The 15,694-nt window shown below is 45.3% G+C and overlaps 1 protein-coding gene across 4 annotated transcripts in view; it reads left to right on the plus strand.

Annotated features, from left to right (window-relative positions):
* LOC146771117 (vacuolar-sorting protein SNF8) overlaps window positions 1-3,336 on the plus strand; it is a 334,422-nt gene extending 331,086 nt beyond the window's left edge. For 3 of the 4 annotated variants that reach the window (XM_085640345.1, XM_085640347.1, XM_085640348.1), the window contains 2 exons: window positions 2,115-2,189; window positions 2,486-3,336. In XM_085640345.1, the coding sequence (XP_085496471.1) occupies window positions 2,115-2,189; window positions 2,486-2,623 (213 nt within the window). In that variant the 3' untranslated portion in view covers window positions 2,624-3,336. The remainder of the gene's footprint in view (window positions 1-2,114; window positions 2,190-2,485) is intronic. The other variant, XM_085640346.1, reaches the window with a different exon arrangement.
* Window positions 3,337-15,694: the final 12,358 nt, after the last annotated feature.

Consider the following 15,694-nt stretch of genomic DNA (forward strand, 5'->3'; position numbering starts at 1 on the left):
AGGAGCATTATGGGCGCACAATAAATAGCTTCACATTATTACATTTAGGCAACCTGAGTATACATTTTTATTCTGGAACCACTAGCAGTTATTCAAGCTGAGCTCAAACTTACAGTGCACGCTCAACTATTACAAGTTTTAGTATTAATGATATATTTACGTTTGAACAAATTTTACAAAACGTTCTCACTTTTAGAGGCAGCCAGTCTTTTCACAAAGTGCTGCAGCGGCTTGGGCTTACGTGTCAAGTGGGCATATTAGACATGAACATTTGTTCTCCTAAGGCGATAGGAATTCCACAAGGAGTTAACATAAGGCACTTGTGTGTCTGAATAGTCCTCCAGGCATAGAATGAGCAGGAATTGTTTTTGATGTCACTGGGATAGGAGAACTCTTAAGGCTGTTCCCAAAGAATCAGAGTTAGAACATGTCGGTCTTTGAGCTGGCACTTGACTATCCGAACCTGATGGTGGAACAAAACCATCTAAGGTGGAAACGTCCAGGTACATTGTGGACTAAGGGAGGAATCGCACCAAATCTTGTGACTTAAAATGTCTTCAGATAAAAACAAGTTGCAAAGTCCGTGCCCAACACAGAATAGCAGGAGTATGAAGAGCATGCGTATCTACATCAACAAATGCTACAAACATATCGTTACTTGAGGCCGGGCACCTTTACATGGTTCTCCTGGTGCCACATTCTTTGGGGCACAGTACCTGCTGGATGTGGTGGTTAAGCATTCTGGCCTCCCACAGAATCCAAGGGGTTGCAGTTAACTGCACACAAACGACATTTGGGATGCTCCACAAGCCAAGCTTTAATTGGACAAAGTTTGTAGGGCAGCAAAACTAAAGCTACTGGCAACTCTCCCAAGCTAAGCAAATGGCTCTAGCTCCATTTAAGTGGGCAGTCAGGGGCGCACGCACATTGGGCTTCAGGAACTGGGAGCACACCATAGTTCCTCTTAGTGCTCATCATCCCCATGCCTCATAATGTTAATGCCATGGTCAGTTTTAATCCCTCTTCACAACAACTTCTTTACTGCAGGTTGCTTAGCTGTGGGCTGCCATTTTTAGACTGTGCTCCTCTGGGCACCATCTTTCCCAAAAAGTTTGCTTCTCTCACGGACCGGGTCCAGCTGCTCATTTTGCAGATCTCGGGATTCCCCCAGTCTTTCCCCATCTTGGACGGGAAGTTCAATAATCCATCCCTGTAGCTTGAAAATTACTCGGTCACGCTTTTGTGGGCTTCCCTTCCTGGTACATAGTATGCTATGCTAGCACAATGATCTGGGGATTCAATCCTGTTTTTGTCCCTGACTAGCAGACATAAATGTGAATTCTATGGCCTTGCTGTGTTTTTGGGTGTTTCAGGGAAGATAGTATGTTTAAAAGGGGCTGCCAAGGCACAGCCATTTATTATGAATATTTGGCAGGTAAGATAGAAAACAGTGGCACAAAAGGAGGTCTTTCATGCCTAACTGCTACACAAAAAAGTCTGAAGCACTCCAGGGTCGGGGCGACGTTAGGAGCACCGCCTCAGCTTCTAAAGAACATTCGTCCTCAAATCACTACAGCATGGCTCACTTCCAAGAGTCCTCAGTGTGTTCCAGGGCCCACCTCCAGACTAAATCTGACTAGGCCACCTTCAGTCTTCTTTTTATCAGCCAATCACACACAGTGGTTTCAAGATTGATTCCGGTCCCCATATAAATCAAGCACAACACACATACTCACTTTACTTCATACATGAGGTGTAAACATGCATGCTTCATTCATGTCCCACATGGATGGAGGTAAGGACTAGCTCGAGAACTAGCATTACCTTTAAAAACAGGAAAGGCCAGTAAGTATTTCTCCCCTGGCCCGAGCGAACAGGTATAAAGGCCTGGATTCAAATTAGATCTGTTGTTCTTAATCATCACTAGATTTCCATTCTAGTAACCTCAAGTGAATCCTTCAAAATTACACTGCAAGCGAAAGCCGCCTTTATTGAAGAACTGCTTATCTGATTCATTGGCATCTGGCAAGATTAAACAGATGCACATCAATTTTTAATTGAAGCAAGTAAATTGTATGTCATTGACTAGTTAAATTTTTCTATTTAAATTTCAGAAAAAAGGATTCGTAACAGTCAATGAAATAAAAACCAGTTTAAAGTGGGAAACTGAAAGAGCCAATCACGTGTTGGTATGTATCGCAAGGAGTTCCAAAATGCATAATGACGAACTTCTGACTTTAAGATTACTGCAGAAATTAGCAGTGAGCATTTAACTCAATCTGGATGGCTGTGTGCGACATAGCTTTAAAGCCACTGGGCACAGTGGCAATCCCACTATAGCTTTAAAATAAACAATAAAAAGCAAATAAAGAAAATATGTTCACACAGGTGCGCTTGTTACAGTTCAAACATGTTTAAGTCCTAGGTGTTTTCATAGGTGCCCTCGGTTTTCAGACGCTAAATATCTCTTTCCCTCTTCCGACAGGAACATTTACTGAAGGAAGGCCTGGCCTGGTTGGATTTGCAAGCACCAGGAGGGTCCCATTACTGGTTCCCAGCGTTATTTGCAGACCTCTACAGCCAAGAAATAACTCCAGAGGAAGCTAAAGAAGCCATTCCCTGAGTTGGATGCAAAACCGTGTCTGAATATAACCACATCAGAAACACATAAGCGAGAACTTGTCAAGGAGGGTGTGTGGGAACATTGTCCTGCCTCCCTGGTTTAATCTACAGGGTGTTTTTGTTGTGAAGTAACAGGCTACAAGCCAAAGACTGCATAAAAAGACATGTGCCCAGATACTAGCAAATCAAACACACAGCAAAGGTTTTCGTTTATGTACACTTTATTAACATGTTGTCACAGAAACGTCTTTGTAGCCTTAGAGCGGTGCCTCCCGACGCCTGAGCAAGTGCCAGGTGAGGCGAGGCGAATACCCAGATTCATTTGGGTAAGTGGAAATTTGCAGCACCTCTATTGTTTTGAAGGGGTGTTCTTACTAATATGTATTTGGCTAAATTGAATAACAAACTTTATGCATTGTGTGATCTATTATGTACAAGGTTTTCACCTCTGATACACTAAGTCTTATTATGTTTATTTCTACCTGTATAGGTAATTTCTTCCACACCTATCCCAGGTGTAGGTCGTAAAATTTACCTTTTTTTCACAATCATTATGCAGTAGCTTATAACGGTCCTGACGAAAGCTAGGGTACATCCACCCAGGGCTGAAACATGTCGACCACTTCCATCGCAGTTATTTGTTAAAACTGCCAAAAGCACTGTTTTAATTTGGTACCAAGGTAGCACTTTAATAAATGATTTTTGTGCCTTGTTCCCAATTTTATTATATCACATTCACCCCAATTGCACTGCATACATCATCCCACACAAATCTCTAGAGTGGTCTTCTCATTGGAATAACCTCGCCATAGGTGCATCCGGGACGAACTCGGAACCCTGCCCCATGACAACTTGGCGGCATCCGGTCCTCAGATAAGTCCCTGGTCTCCCAAATGATGAAGCAAGCCACTGTATGTGGGTGATGGGAACCTTTGATGCATTCTCAGATCTTAAATGCATGCACAGATCCAGAGAGATATTTTGGTAGAAACACATTCTTCGTTTAGTAATGATGGTGTAGCTGTATAAAGGTCACCTAGCCCGACAGACTCACAGTTCTTTTTGTATTTGTATCCCGGAGTTCCCAGGCATCTAGTCTCCAGTCAGCTCGCTGTCTGTCCTCTTTACCTCCCACCGCCAGCCACAGCGGTGAATGGTCTAAGATCCCCCTTGCAAGGTATTCCACTCTGTCCACTCTTTGTATGTCACCCGCTGGCACGAGAAAATAATCTAGTCTCGAGAAGACCCTATGCGCCCCTGAACAGTAAGTGAACGTGCGATCTTTAGGATGCTGGTGCCGCCAAAGATCTGTGAGTCCATTGATTTAGCAAAATCTGCCAGTGGAGTAGGAACCCGGGTCCCCGCCGCCACTCGTGTCCAATCGAGGTATGGGTCCATCACATCATTGAAGCCCCCTCCAACAATTAGTGTGGATGAGCCAGATTCCAGGAGGATCCTGGCGAGTGCGTCTAGGGTGCTTCTAGAGTTTGAGGTTGTAGTTGCGGCGGGGCATAGACACTAATTAGTGTGAGTTTTTTGATGTGTGGAATGAAGGGGTTTTCCTAATGAGTATGGCAACTCCTCACGCCCCTTGTGAAAATCCTGCATGAGCTAGCGTTGTGTACGTCCCCTTCCCTATGAAAGCACAGTGGGTTTCTTGTAGGAAAACAATGTCCGCCTTTAACTTATTAATGTGTTTTGCAACTAGTCCTCTCTTAATCCTATTTTCCAGTACTTTGACGTTCCTTGTCAGCGCAGTGTATGTAGTGCCTCGGTTTGCATGCATATTGTCTTGTCTATCCTGATAATCTTGGGTAGGCCCAGCTGTCTATCTCCCTCTGTATGGTTTCCCCTGCTGGGGAGAGGAGTTGGCCTAACGGCTTGGGCGCTCGACCTCGGACCTGGGGAACTGGGTTCGAGTCTCTGTAATGACGCTGAACATCCTGTGATTCTGGGCAAAATCACTTAATCTCCCCGTGCCTAACAAAAAATGAATGTGTGTCCTCATGTAACGTAACTAGTGCTATGTAAAGCGCTCTGATACCTGACTGGATTCGTGTCAAGTTCACGCTATATAAAACTCTGCAAAAAAAATTAAATAAAAAATCTACACCTCTGTACCTGGCTATGCGTGAAATCTGTCTAACACCTAAACTATGACGTTTTTGACCCCTTTCTCCCCCACTCTCTCCCACTCCCTACGCCTCTCCTCAATAGTCAACATGACAGCTTGGCGTAAGTTCAGCTTGAGAGGTCTGTAGCCCCACCCCTTCCCTATACCCTCCCAACAATGTTCAGTTTAACAAAGGATATAATCTAGTAGTAGTTAGTTTCGCTCAGTGATACTAAGCTCTGGGATTCCTGCGTGAAGTTTTGTCGCAGTTCAGCCATCCGGCTTCCCTCTGGCCCGTATTTCAGCCTTCCTTGCCATTCTCTTCTTGTTGCTGAAGTGTGTATTCCGGTTGTCTTGTCTCGGTGTCTTGATTTTCCATACTATTAATGTTCCTTAGCAGCGGGTGATCACTTTCCGTGTCTGTTTGGTACTCTTTGTTCGAGGGCTCCGTGTTAGCGCTTTCTTGTTCCTTGGGAGGCGTTTTCCTAGTGTGGGCTGTCTCTTCATCAGAGTCTGATTCCATCTGCTGCTTCAACCCCACTGGGACTCTTCTCAGTGGGGTCTCTGTAGGGCTTCTGCGTCCTTTTGAATGCAGGCACCTCTTTTTTAGTGTTGGCGGTTTTGGGTCTGACCTTGACAGTGCATCCCTGGCCTGTGAGCCACTGGCTGTCGTCGTACGTCTCGGCATGGGGCGCTCCTCTATCCAGGCCCACACTTCCTCCAGGGTTTGGAAGAACTGGTAGGTGCCCTGAAAGATGACCTTCAGCTTGGTGGGAAAAAGCAGCATGTCCTGGACCTGCATGGCTCTCAATTTCACCTTCACTGAGTCAAATGCCCTCTGCATCTTTTGAACCTCTCTTGAGTAGTCGGGGAAGATCATTATCTTGCTGTTTGCATGCTTATGTTTCCCAATTCGTCGCGAGTCTCTCAGAATTACGTATCTGTCTTGATAGTTTAGAAACCTCGCAATCAGTGGTCGCGTGGGGGCCCCGAGGGGTGGTCGCATGCCAGGCATCCTGTGGGCTCGTTCAATTGAGAAGCAGGACGAGAATCCCCCCTTGGGTAGAGAATCACGCAGCCACGACATCAGGAAGGTCACTGGATCTGTGCCCTCCGCTCCTTCCAGGAACCCAATAAAGCGCAGGTTGTTTCTTCGCGCCCTGTTTTCCGCGTCGTGGGATACCTCCGATCCTATTTCATACACTTGTGAGAGTGGTGACGTAGTTCACTGAACTCTGTATATGTAAATATGTCATTGAGATACATGTGATTTGTAGTTATGTTTTATGTACATTTCTTATAGATGATTGTTGTCAATAACTAAGAGTCTCGAAGAAGGTGGTGTATTGATTTTCGTCCACGGAATCGCCGCATCACAACTTTCTATTGGATAGGAATAGGATAGGATAGGATTGACATTTGTAGAGCGCACGAATGCCGAGGCGTCTTGGCGCTAGGGGGAAAGAGTGAGAGGACCAGTGTCCGCAGAACCGACACCTTAAGCCCTGGGGATCAGCCATGTTTTTATTAGCTTCCTACACAGTGTCCTGTTTGATTGGAGTCTCACTGTGATAGCTAGTTGGTTCCACAACCTAACCACACAGTGAGATAAACTCTTACCACCCCATCTGGCTTTACGAACTTCCTTGGCACAGATGAGACCGGAATTAGCTGATCTAAGTATTCTAGTGGGAATGTACCAGTGGAAATTGTTTCGAAGGTCAGCAGCCCCTCCGCCATAAAGTGTCTTATGAACCAGACATAAGGCCTTGAATTCTAGACGTTGCTGTATTGGAAGCCAATGCAGTGACTTAATGGCATCAGGTGTGAAGTGACCTTTAGGAATGTTCAATAGTAGCCGCGCAGTAGCATTTTGTATGGACTGTAATTTAGTCTTCTGTGCCTTGGCAATACCTATATATAGAGCATTACAGTAGTCTAGACGGGATAAAACTAAGGCCACTACCACTGTTTTCCTTAACTCCTGCGTAATAAAAGGAAACACCTTCCTGAGTAACTTCAGAATATAGAAACAAATGAAGGTTACGATTAATCTGGGCCGAAAAGTCCAGTTGCTCATCAACTATGATCCCCAAGTTCTTGACTTTAGAGGATGGTGTTGGACATATGCCAGCCTCTATCGGCCACCAGGTGGGGTCCCACAGGGACGGACCGCCCCCAAACTCCCATCACCTCCGTCTTATCCGTGTTTATTTTCAGATAATTGTTGCTCATCCAGCTCATGATGTAAGTCAGATATGCATGGAAACTCGCAGCAGCAGACGCCGCCTGATGTGATACAGAGATGATAATCTGTGTGTCGTCTGCGTAAGACACAAATAAGAACCCATGCTGTCTAATTAGACTGGCGAGAGGGGTGACATAGATGTTGAACAGAGTAGGAGACAGTGCTGATCCCTGTGGGACTCCGCAAGGCAGAAGGAATGTTTCAGACTGTACATTTTCCCAGTACAAAGTCTGTTCCCTGTCCTCTAAAAAAGATGATAGGAGGGACAGAGCCGCCTCCCCATTCCCCACCGCCTTCAGCCGCGGCACTAACACCGTGTGATTCACGGTGTCGAATGCTGCCGATAGGTCAAGGAGGATGAGGATCCTCCTCCCCCCTCTCCCCCCCCACCCCTCACCCCCCCCCCCCATCCACCTGTCTCCGAATATCTTCTGTTGCCATGACTAATGCAGTCTCGGTCGAATGACCTGACCGAAATCCATGCTGACTTGGATCCAGCAGGTTTTTAATGTCTAAATAGGTCGACAGCTCCTGATTTATTGACCTCTCAAGGATTTTGGCTGCAATCGGCAGACAAGAAATAGCTCGATAATTCTTAGCCTCCTGTGGCTCAAGCTGGGGCTTTTTGAGAATTGGTCTGATGCAGGCTTTTTTCCAGACTGGCGGATAAATCCCTGAATCTATCACTTGATTTAAGATGGGGTCAAGGAGGATGAGGATTGCTCTACCCCCCCCCCATCCACCTGTCTCCGAATATCTTCTGTTGCCATGACTAACGCAGTCTCGGTCGAATGACCTGACCGAAATCCATGCTGACTTGGATCCAGCAGGTTTTTAATGTCTAAATAGGTCGACAGCTCCTGATTTATTGACCTCTAAAGGATTTTGGCTGCAATTGACAGACAAGAAATAGGTCGATAATTGTTAGCCTCCTGTGGATCAAGCTGGGGCTTTTTGAGAATTGGTCTGATGCAGGCTTTTTTCCAGACTGGCGGATAAATCCCTGAATCTATCACTTGATTTAAGATGGGAGTTAAGTGTCTGCTAATAGCGCCAGACACCATATGCATGACAGTAGGTGGACACGGATCCCTCGGAGATCCTGACTTAGTAGATAGCAGGAGTTTATTTACTTCAGTGGGTGACAGTATGCTGAACGTGTTGAACTGACAATGCTGCGTCTCGTCCTCTATTAAGGTAGTTTGACCCTTGTCATTTACCTGCCTGTTATTCCGAAGGTCATCATAGATCGTTTGGATCTTAGTTTGAAAACAATCAGCCCTTGTAACTCTCACGCTGCCCAGGCGTGCCAGCGGGCCTTTTATCCCCTATGTGCAACAACTAGAAAGCTGACCTAAAAACACACTGCGGCCCGCTCTTACAGACAGGGTCGCCGCTGTCCAGAGGCACACGATGTTGTTGGGCCCCCCTCCACAGGCGTAGGCACCCCACCTCTCTCAGGGGTCTGAGGCAGGAGAATGGAGCAGTCCAAGCATCGAGGCACAGTCTCTGCGGCGCCCCTCCTCCTCACGTCTTCCACCAGGCTCTGCTCTCGGCCCCGGGGACAGTTCTAGAGGTCGGCCACAGCCACTAATGCCCTCGCAGAATCCCCGTGTTGGCCCATGCGTGGTCCACATCCCCCAGTGAGGGAAAACCCATGCTGGGCCCAAACTGCGCTGCCTCACTCTCTCTTGCACTTCCGTGCGCAGTCCCTCACATCTGCGCACGAGTTCAGGCCTTCTCCTTTCGCTCCCCTGTCTAGAGCGTGGACCCACGCTCTTTCTCTCTGGCCACCTTCGGAGCAAGTCTTGGGGTCTCTCGGGCTCCGGTCGGGGAACAGGAGGTCAGCTGTTGCCGTGTACTTCTTTAGCGGACCTGCGCCTCTAACTCAGTGCGCTCCGTCCGCCATCTTGAGCAAGACTCCCCACACCTCCGTTTCTTCACCTTCTTTTTGTCGTTGGATGCCCCACAACACCGTACGGACCACTAGCACACATCACCACCCTTCGCTGCCGTCCTCAATTTCACCTTTGTGGCGTGCGGAAGGGCAGGATTCTTATCAGGATATCATTTGGGCCGCCGGAGCTCCGGCAGATGCAACCAGCCGGACATGTTGCTGGCCATGCCCCAACAAAGTGAATTGTTAATTGGAGTGGATAGTGGTCCACTAAAACAAATTAAGTCATTAACTTGTGCAGCCCAGGCAAAGGTGTCAGTAATTTAAATCTGAGCTTAACCCGTGAATGCTATGACACACAGCGGACAAGTTTAGCTGAAATGCGAAAAGCATTTAGAAGTAGCAAAAAAGTAGGGAAAGTAAAAAACACAAGAAAATGACATCAAAATAACAACAAATAAAACAGGGGACCCACAGATATGAGTTTGTAAAGATTAATGAGATAAAGAGTTAACAAAGTCAATCATTAATCACTGTTTGCAGGTTCGCTTGTCAGATACACCTGGAAGGTTCATCTCGGTCAAATCTTTTACTTGATGCCTTAGTCTCTGAAATGAAAGTCCAAATACTTCAGTTGGGCATGGTTGCAGACAGTATACTAGAAAGTTCAAATTTGGCACCCAGGAAAGTTCATACTTGGTCTTTTGGAACTCAGAATCCTCCAGCGGGTAAAGCCGTGAGGTTGTGCTTTGGGCAGATTGACTTGGGTGCTTGGTTCCGGTCCTCTGGAGGTCTGGATAGTTATAGACAAAGGTCGAAGGACATCCTGGACAGCACCTAGGGGTTATAACTTACACCAGCAAAGCCCATTAGCAGGGTCCAGTCCTCTTCCAGTAACAACTGGTCATTCCAGGAAAAAGGCCCCTTGTGGCTTGTTGTGTCCCTGTAGCCACGCAAGAGGGCCAGCTGACCGTGGCATCCACTTCTTTGTCCTGAGTACAAGTGGGAGTAGGTTCAGCCCTTCAGGTCTCCTCGCATGTCTCAAACAACATGTGTTCTGTCACAGGTCCAGAGTTCTGGAGAGGATTCCTTTGGGTGCTGCATTTATTATTGGCACTAGTTAGTGGGGTACATGTTACCAGGTGCAAGCCTTTCCACTTTTTTGCCCTACTGCAAACAATCCCACACATACACCTTATTCCTAAAATCCAAGATAGGGAAACACTTTCTCCCTTGTACAGAGCCTGTGGCCTGCCCAGAGATAGGCCCAGAGAAATGAGGATGTTCCCCCTTCTTTGTAGTTACTCAAAACTGGTATTGGAGGTAGCCTTTCTCCCACTGGATTTATAGCCTGCCTGGGTGGGTGAACAAAGTTTGCCTTCCCTGAGTCTTACCTTACATTTTTTAGTGTGCAATAAATCTTTATTAGTATATTGAGCCACAGCAGGTTCTTTAACAAATATTGCAAATGTGGTATCGGTCAATACTAGTATAAACTTATAACTCCAACGGTACATCAGTGCCAGTGTTAAACATTTCAATCTTTGTCTATTATTGTTTCTGCATTTAAACTATTGTGCTTGCATTCACAATCATAAGTGGTAAAACACAATACATTATAACATTTAATGGCTTAAACAATGCAACCAAGTGTGTGTGACTACCCAGCTTATCCAAGGGGAGAGTAGGCGGGAGGGGAATACGATCCTTGAGGGGCCATTATTGGCTGCATACAACGTCTGTTTGCAGGAGAGAGAAACAGGGTGCGGGGGATAAAAAACGTCTTCACAGAGCCTCACGGAAACAGACGCTTTACAAGTTAATGAAGTTCCTAGGTCTACCTAAGCTGGTCTTCCTGCAAGGGGAAACAAACAGCCCCCTCAGCCAGTCATTGTTTCAGCTCTGAAAGCAGTTTTCACAGCTCATTACAAGCACTGGCTGGGTTGCAGGTATTCAAAATGTATGTTTGTCTCGTAAATGTAAGGGAAAACAAACTAGAATAGAACTGTACAGAGAGCTGAAATGTATTAGCTTGATCTCAGAAAATATAAGATACCATTGAGAACTCTGCTAAACTGTATGAGAAGGTCTGATAAATGGCATGAAATAATAACCGAGCAGAGAGTACAGAGAGAGCTCTTAAGTGAGGTCCAGTGCCAGTAGGTCAATGTCACAGATCAGTAGTATGTGTATCCGTGAAGAAGTTACTGTGACTGACCAGTATAGTCTCAATCTGCCATCCTATTTCATTGCATATTTTCGATTCTTCTAAAAAGATATCAGGACTTGGTAAAGAGGACGAGTAGAGATTGGCTCTGGTCTCTGAGTTCTGTAGATTCCATATGATCTTTTGTAGCAGTTATGCTAACTATTTAAACTTGTTGAAGACTCCACTTCATCATGGTCCTTTAGCTTTAGTTTTGCTGTTTTTCCAGAATCATTCAGCTGGCGCGCAATAAAGTCCCCCGTTTTCCATCAGTACTGTTTTAGAAGGTCTTTGACCTGAATTGGGATATTTTTTTTTGTTACTAGTCAATTTCTATTACTTTTTGTATTTACTCAAATTGAATAACTAATAGTGCGTGGCAAAGAATTTTTACACCTATTCAGCTATTATTCGTGAAATAACGTGGTGTGGTTATTGAATTAACATGCTTGTGGTGGCCACTGGAGATTAAGTTGGTCACATCAAAGCTTAAAGAAATAGTAGTTTGATATAGGAAAGAGCAGGAAAAATCGAGATACATACTTATGCTGTGCTGCCGTGTGGAACAGCTGCTTGTTGTTGCATTTTGTCACATGGCTCAGTGCTGGCTCTGTACCGCCCCGAAAGTGAGCATATGTGCATATAAATGCCACCAGTTTACGCTGACGTCAGTTCCCTTCTTTCCACGCCTTTGAATGTAGTTTCGGAGCTCTGCTACTGAAACAAAATCCAGTGTTCAAGAGAATTGTTACCCCTTCCTAAAGTTACAGCGGGGTCAATATACTCCTGCCCTTTGGGACATGGACAGCAAGATCTCACCTGCGGCCCCGGAAGACCCGAGGACATCACCGCTCAGTCAAGGGTCAAAATGAGCTTAATCAATTTCTTCATAGAAAACCATAAAAGCATGTACAAAATGTTGTGATGTACTAATTACCCAATGCACCCTCCCTACAGTGGTTCTCTGCCTTGCTGCTCAGCCTATGATGAGGTCATATAGAATGTTCAGTGGGTTTGGTTTGAAGGGAGAATCAGTTGGTGTGGAAGGGCTGAGCAGCGAGGAGGCTGCTCCTGGTGGGGCACTTTTATGGATCAGAACATCTTCCTGTAACCTAGAACCTGTGATGTAACTTAAGGAATAAATCTACTACCTTTACTTACAAGACATGCTTGCGCACCTTTCTTCGTTTTAACACTGGCGATGATTTTAAAGAACCTACGTGAGCTAACTTTAATGGACTTGTATACCTAAGAAGCTGAAGAAGCAAGCTGGCAGTCCAGAAGCCCCACCAGTGACCAAAATATCAGTCAGCCCCATCGTGGATGAGCCAGTGCTTGCTGAACTTGGGTGAGTGTTCCCCATAAGAGTAACTAGACTAACGTAAGTCCCTGATATTCCTCACCACCTGTGAACCGTCAGCTCTTATTTCTGTGGAGCCTGCTGTTACCCTGCCTTGGATAATCTGTTCTTGTTGGACTCTATTTGTTTGAAATCTGCTTGACTCAGGTGAGTCCACATGCTTCTAGAGTAGAAGATATAGAGTATCACCTGATGTTTGACCTGCGTGACAACGATCTGAAGTCATCCTGAAACATTGAATAGCTTTGACTTTAATGTGGATGTGCAGTGTACCGTCAGCGTGTGTTTTTAAAGCTTGCCATACAAAGATGTTATGAACTTTTGCCGTGGTGTTGACAGTGCGTGATCTTGACTGGAAGGTATTCAGCAGTCGGGGGCATGGGTCGAACCACGAGGAGTGTTTGGCTGAACTTTCACAGCAGTAACAGTTGGAGTGCACTAGTGTCTTTAATGAGGTAACGATCAGCAGTTGTATCCTGGTGCCAATCTAGGCGTGTATTATGTACTAAGGACCTGTACATCCATACTATGGCGATGGTCAACTGCCGTGTTATGGTTCAAAACACGGAGTCGCAAGTCACATACTGAGCGCGCGTAACCTTACCTGAAGTTCCTTTGTGGGACCCTCTTTGTAGTCATGGAATTTTCACAGTCTTTGCCTGCCTTTGAATGCCGCATGCACTGATGTGCCGTGAACCTTCCGGCACGACGTGCGCTGCGTGCCGCCATCTTATGGTGGGCGGCCACATCTTCCTTCTCTCTGGTGGTTCCTGTTTGTTTGCCGCCAACCACGCTGTTTAGCATCGCAATAAAGATCGGGAAAAAAAACTAGATGGACTCAGGGGACAACGCGATATTCTATGCCTGAAATAAGAAGAGATCTGATACCTCCGAATACTTAAACTGTGCTGACTTACCTACATTCAGTCGTCCGGCGATGCCTCCTCCTCTGTGACGTTTTCTCATCCTTGAAGCGTATTGCTGCCTGGTATGTTTGGAAGCACGCTGATGCTGTGAGCCATCCGGCTCAGCATCACTGCCGTACCGCCATCTTTTGGTTGGAGGATGCAGCCATATGGTGTGCCAGAACGTCAGGGAAGTCTCGCACTGCAGTTCTCAATAAAGTTATTTCAAGTTCTGGTGGACCGCGAACGACGCCTCATCATTATCGTTCCTCTCGTGATTTTTGCTGCAATACTTTACATATAAGCACAGCAGTGGTCTGTTTCAACGTATGGTGTGGAGTTCGTGTCTTCGTTGCTGCAAAACCTGGACACTGGACTTTGCTAGCAGATGGTGTGCCATTAACAACGACTTCATGACTGGGAAATTTCGGGTGAGTGATCGCTCACCGGAGTAAGAGACTTTCTTTTTGTGTTCATTTTAGTACTGTAATACTGTTTTGTGGGGGTGGTTGCAGAGTAGTGACTTTTGTTTTTAGGGAGTTCTTGTGTCCTTTCTATGTGTAGGGTGTGGTGTGGTGAGTGCAGGGTTTGGGGCGGTGAGTACCCCAGTTTTGGGTTTGTTAGGAGGTGTGTTCTCTGTTGTGTGGAGGCTGTGGCCTGTGGGTGTTGGCTGTAATTCACTGTTTTTTGGTTACCCTGGATTTTGCTTTGTTTTGGGTTTAAAAATACCCATAGATTGTTCGAGAGTGTTTTTGGGTTAAGAATGCCCTGGATTTGTTTGGGTTTAAGAAACCCTGGATTTGTTTGGGTTTAAGAAACCCTGGATTTGCTTTGGGTTTAAGAAACTCTGGATTTGCTTGGGTTTAAAAGAAACCCTGGATTTGTTTGGGTTAAAGATACCCTAGATTTACTTTGGATTTAAAGATACCCTGGATTAAAAACACCCATAGAGTGTTCGAGAGTGTTTTTGGGTTAAGAATACCCTGGATTTGTTTGGGTTTAACAAACCCTGGATTTGCTTCCGGTTTAAGAAACTCTGGATTTGCTTGGGTTTAAAAGAAACCCTGGATTTGTCTTGTGTCTAAAAAAAATACTCATAGTGTCTTGAGTGTGTTTTGGGTTTAAAGTTACCCTGGATTTACTTTGGGTTTAAAGATACCCTGGATTTACTTTGGGTTTATAGATACCCATATTTGTTTTTAGAGCGTCTTGGGATCACAATTTCCATGTTTTGGTATGGGTGGTGTCTTATTCCTCTTCTTTGAGGTAGACCTGTCCTGCCGTTGGTTTGTGCAGTTGAAGGTTGTAGATCCTTGTTCTGCTGCAGTCTTGTGCTTTAGTTTGTGGTGCAGTGGGTACTCCGTGTGGTGTGGTGGTATTGCACCCGCTGTTTGTTGTGTGAGTTATGGAGGATAGCATCCTCTGTTTTTAGGAATGTAACTCTTTATCTTGCATTCTTTGTTGTCTATCGTCATTATAGCAGGGGGGGTGATGTATAATTATTTTGTTGTTAATGCATCCTCCTTTGCTGAGATGTGTGTTTTATCACCTTAACACATTTTGAATATTTTCGATCATTATATGGGGGGAGATGTGTTGTGATGTACTAATTACCCAATGCACTCTCCCTACAGTGGTTCTCTGCCTTGCTGCTCAGCCTATGATGAGGTCATATAGAATGTTCAGTGGGTTTGGATTTAAGTGAGAGTCAGTTGGTGTGGAAGGGCTGAGCAGCGAGGAGGCTGCTCCTGGTGGGGCACTTTTATGGATCAGAACATCTTCCTGTAACCTAGAACCTGTGATGTAACTTAAGGAATAAATCTACTACCTTTACTTACAAGACATGCTTGCGCACCTTTCTTCATTTTAACACAAAACATATTGTTAAAATCAGTATATATGTCATAGATAAAAACTAGAGGCACTTTTACAACACAATAGAATATTCAAATTATGAGGGACTTTCTACATCTAATCACAATCTTTAAAAACCTCATCATAATGTAGCATATATAAACAGTGGGTAAGGCCATTAAAAATATAAGAGCAGGTCGACAGTCTAAAAGCACAGTACCTCAATATCGGGAGAGTCCAGCACTTTCTCTGTTCACTATTCAACTTACAGAATAGAACGGTATGCATTGTCGTCTGTAGTGACACCTAACAGGGGTATTTAGATCAGCATTGTGACCGGTTGTTTATAAACGCATTAAAACAAATAACTCAGTTAATTCAAATGGGCAAGATGCAGCCGAATACGTGATTCTTGCTGGCCTTGATACTATTGATTGTCTGAGAAGGCCTGTTGGCACCAGTGAGGTGCTTCGCCACCAGTGGTGAATT

This window comes from Triturus cristatus, unplaced genomic scaffold, assembly GCF_964204655.1.
Source record: "Triturus cristatus unplaced genomic scaffold, aTriCri1.1 SCAFFOLD_189, whole genome shotgun sequence".
NCBI lineage: Eukaryota > Metazoa > Chordata > Amphibia > Caudata > Salamandridae > Triturus > Triturus cristatus.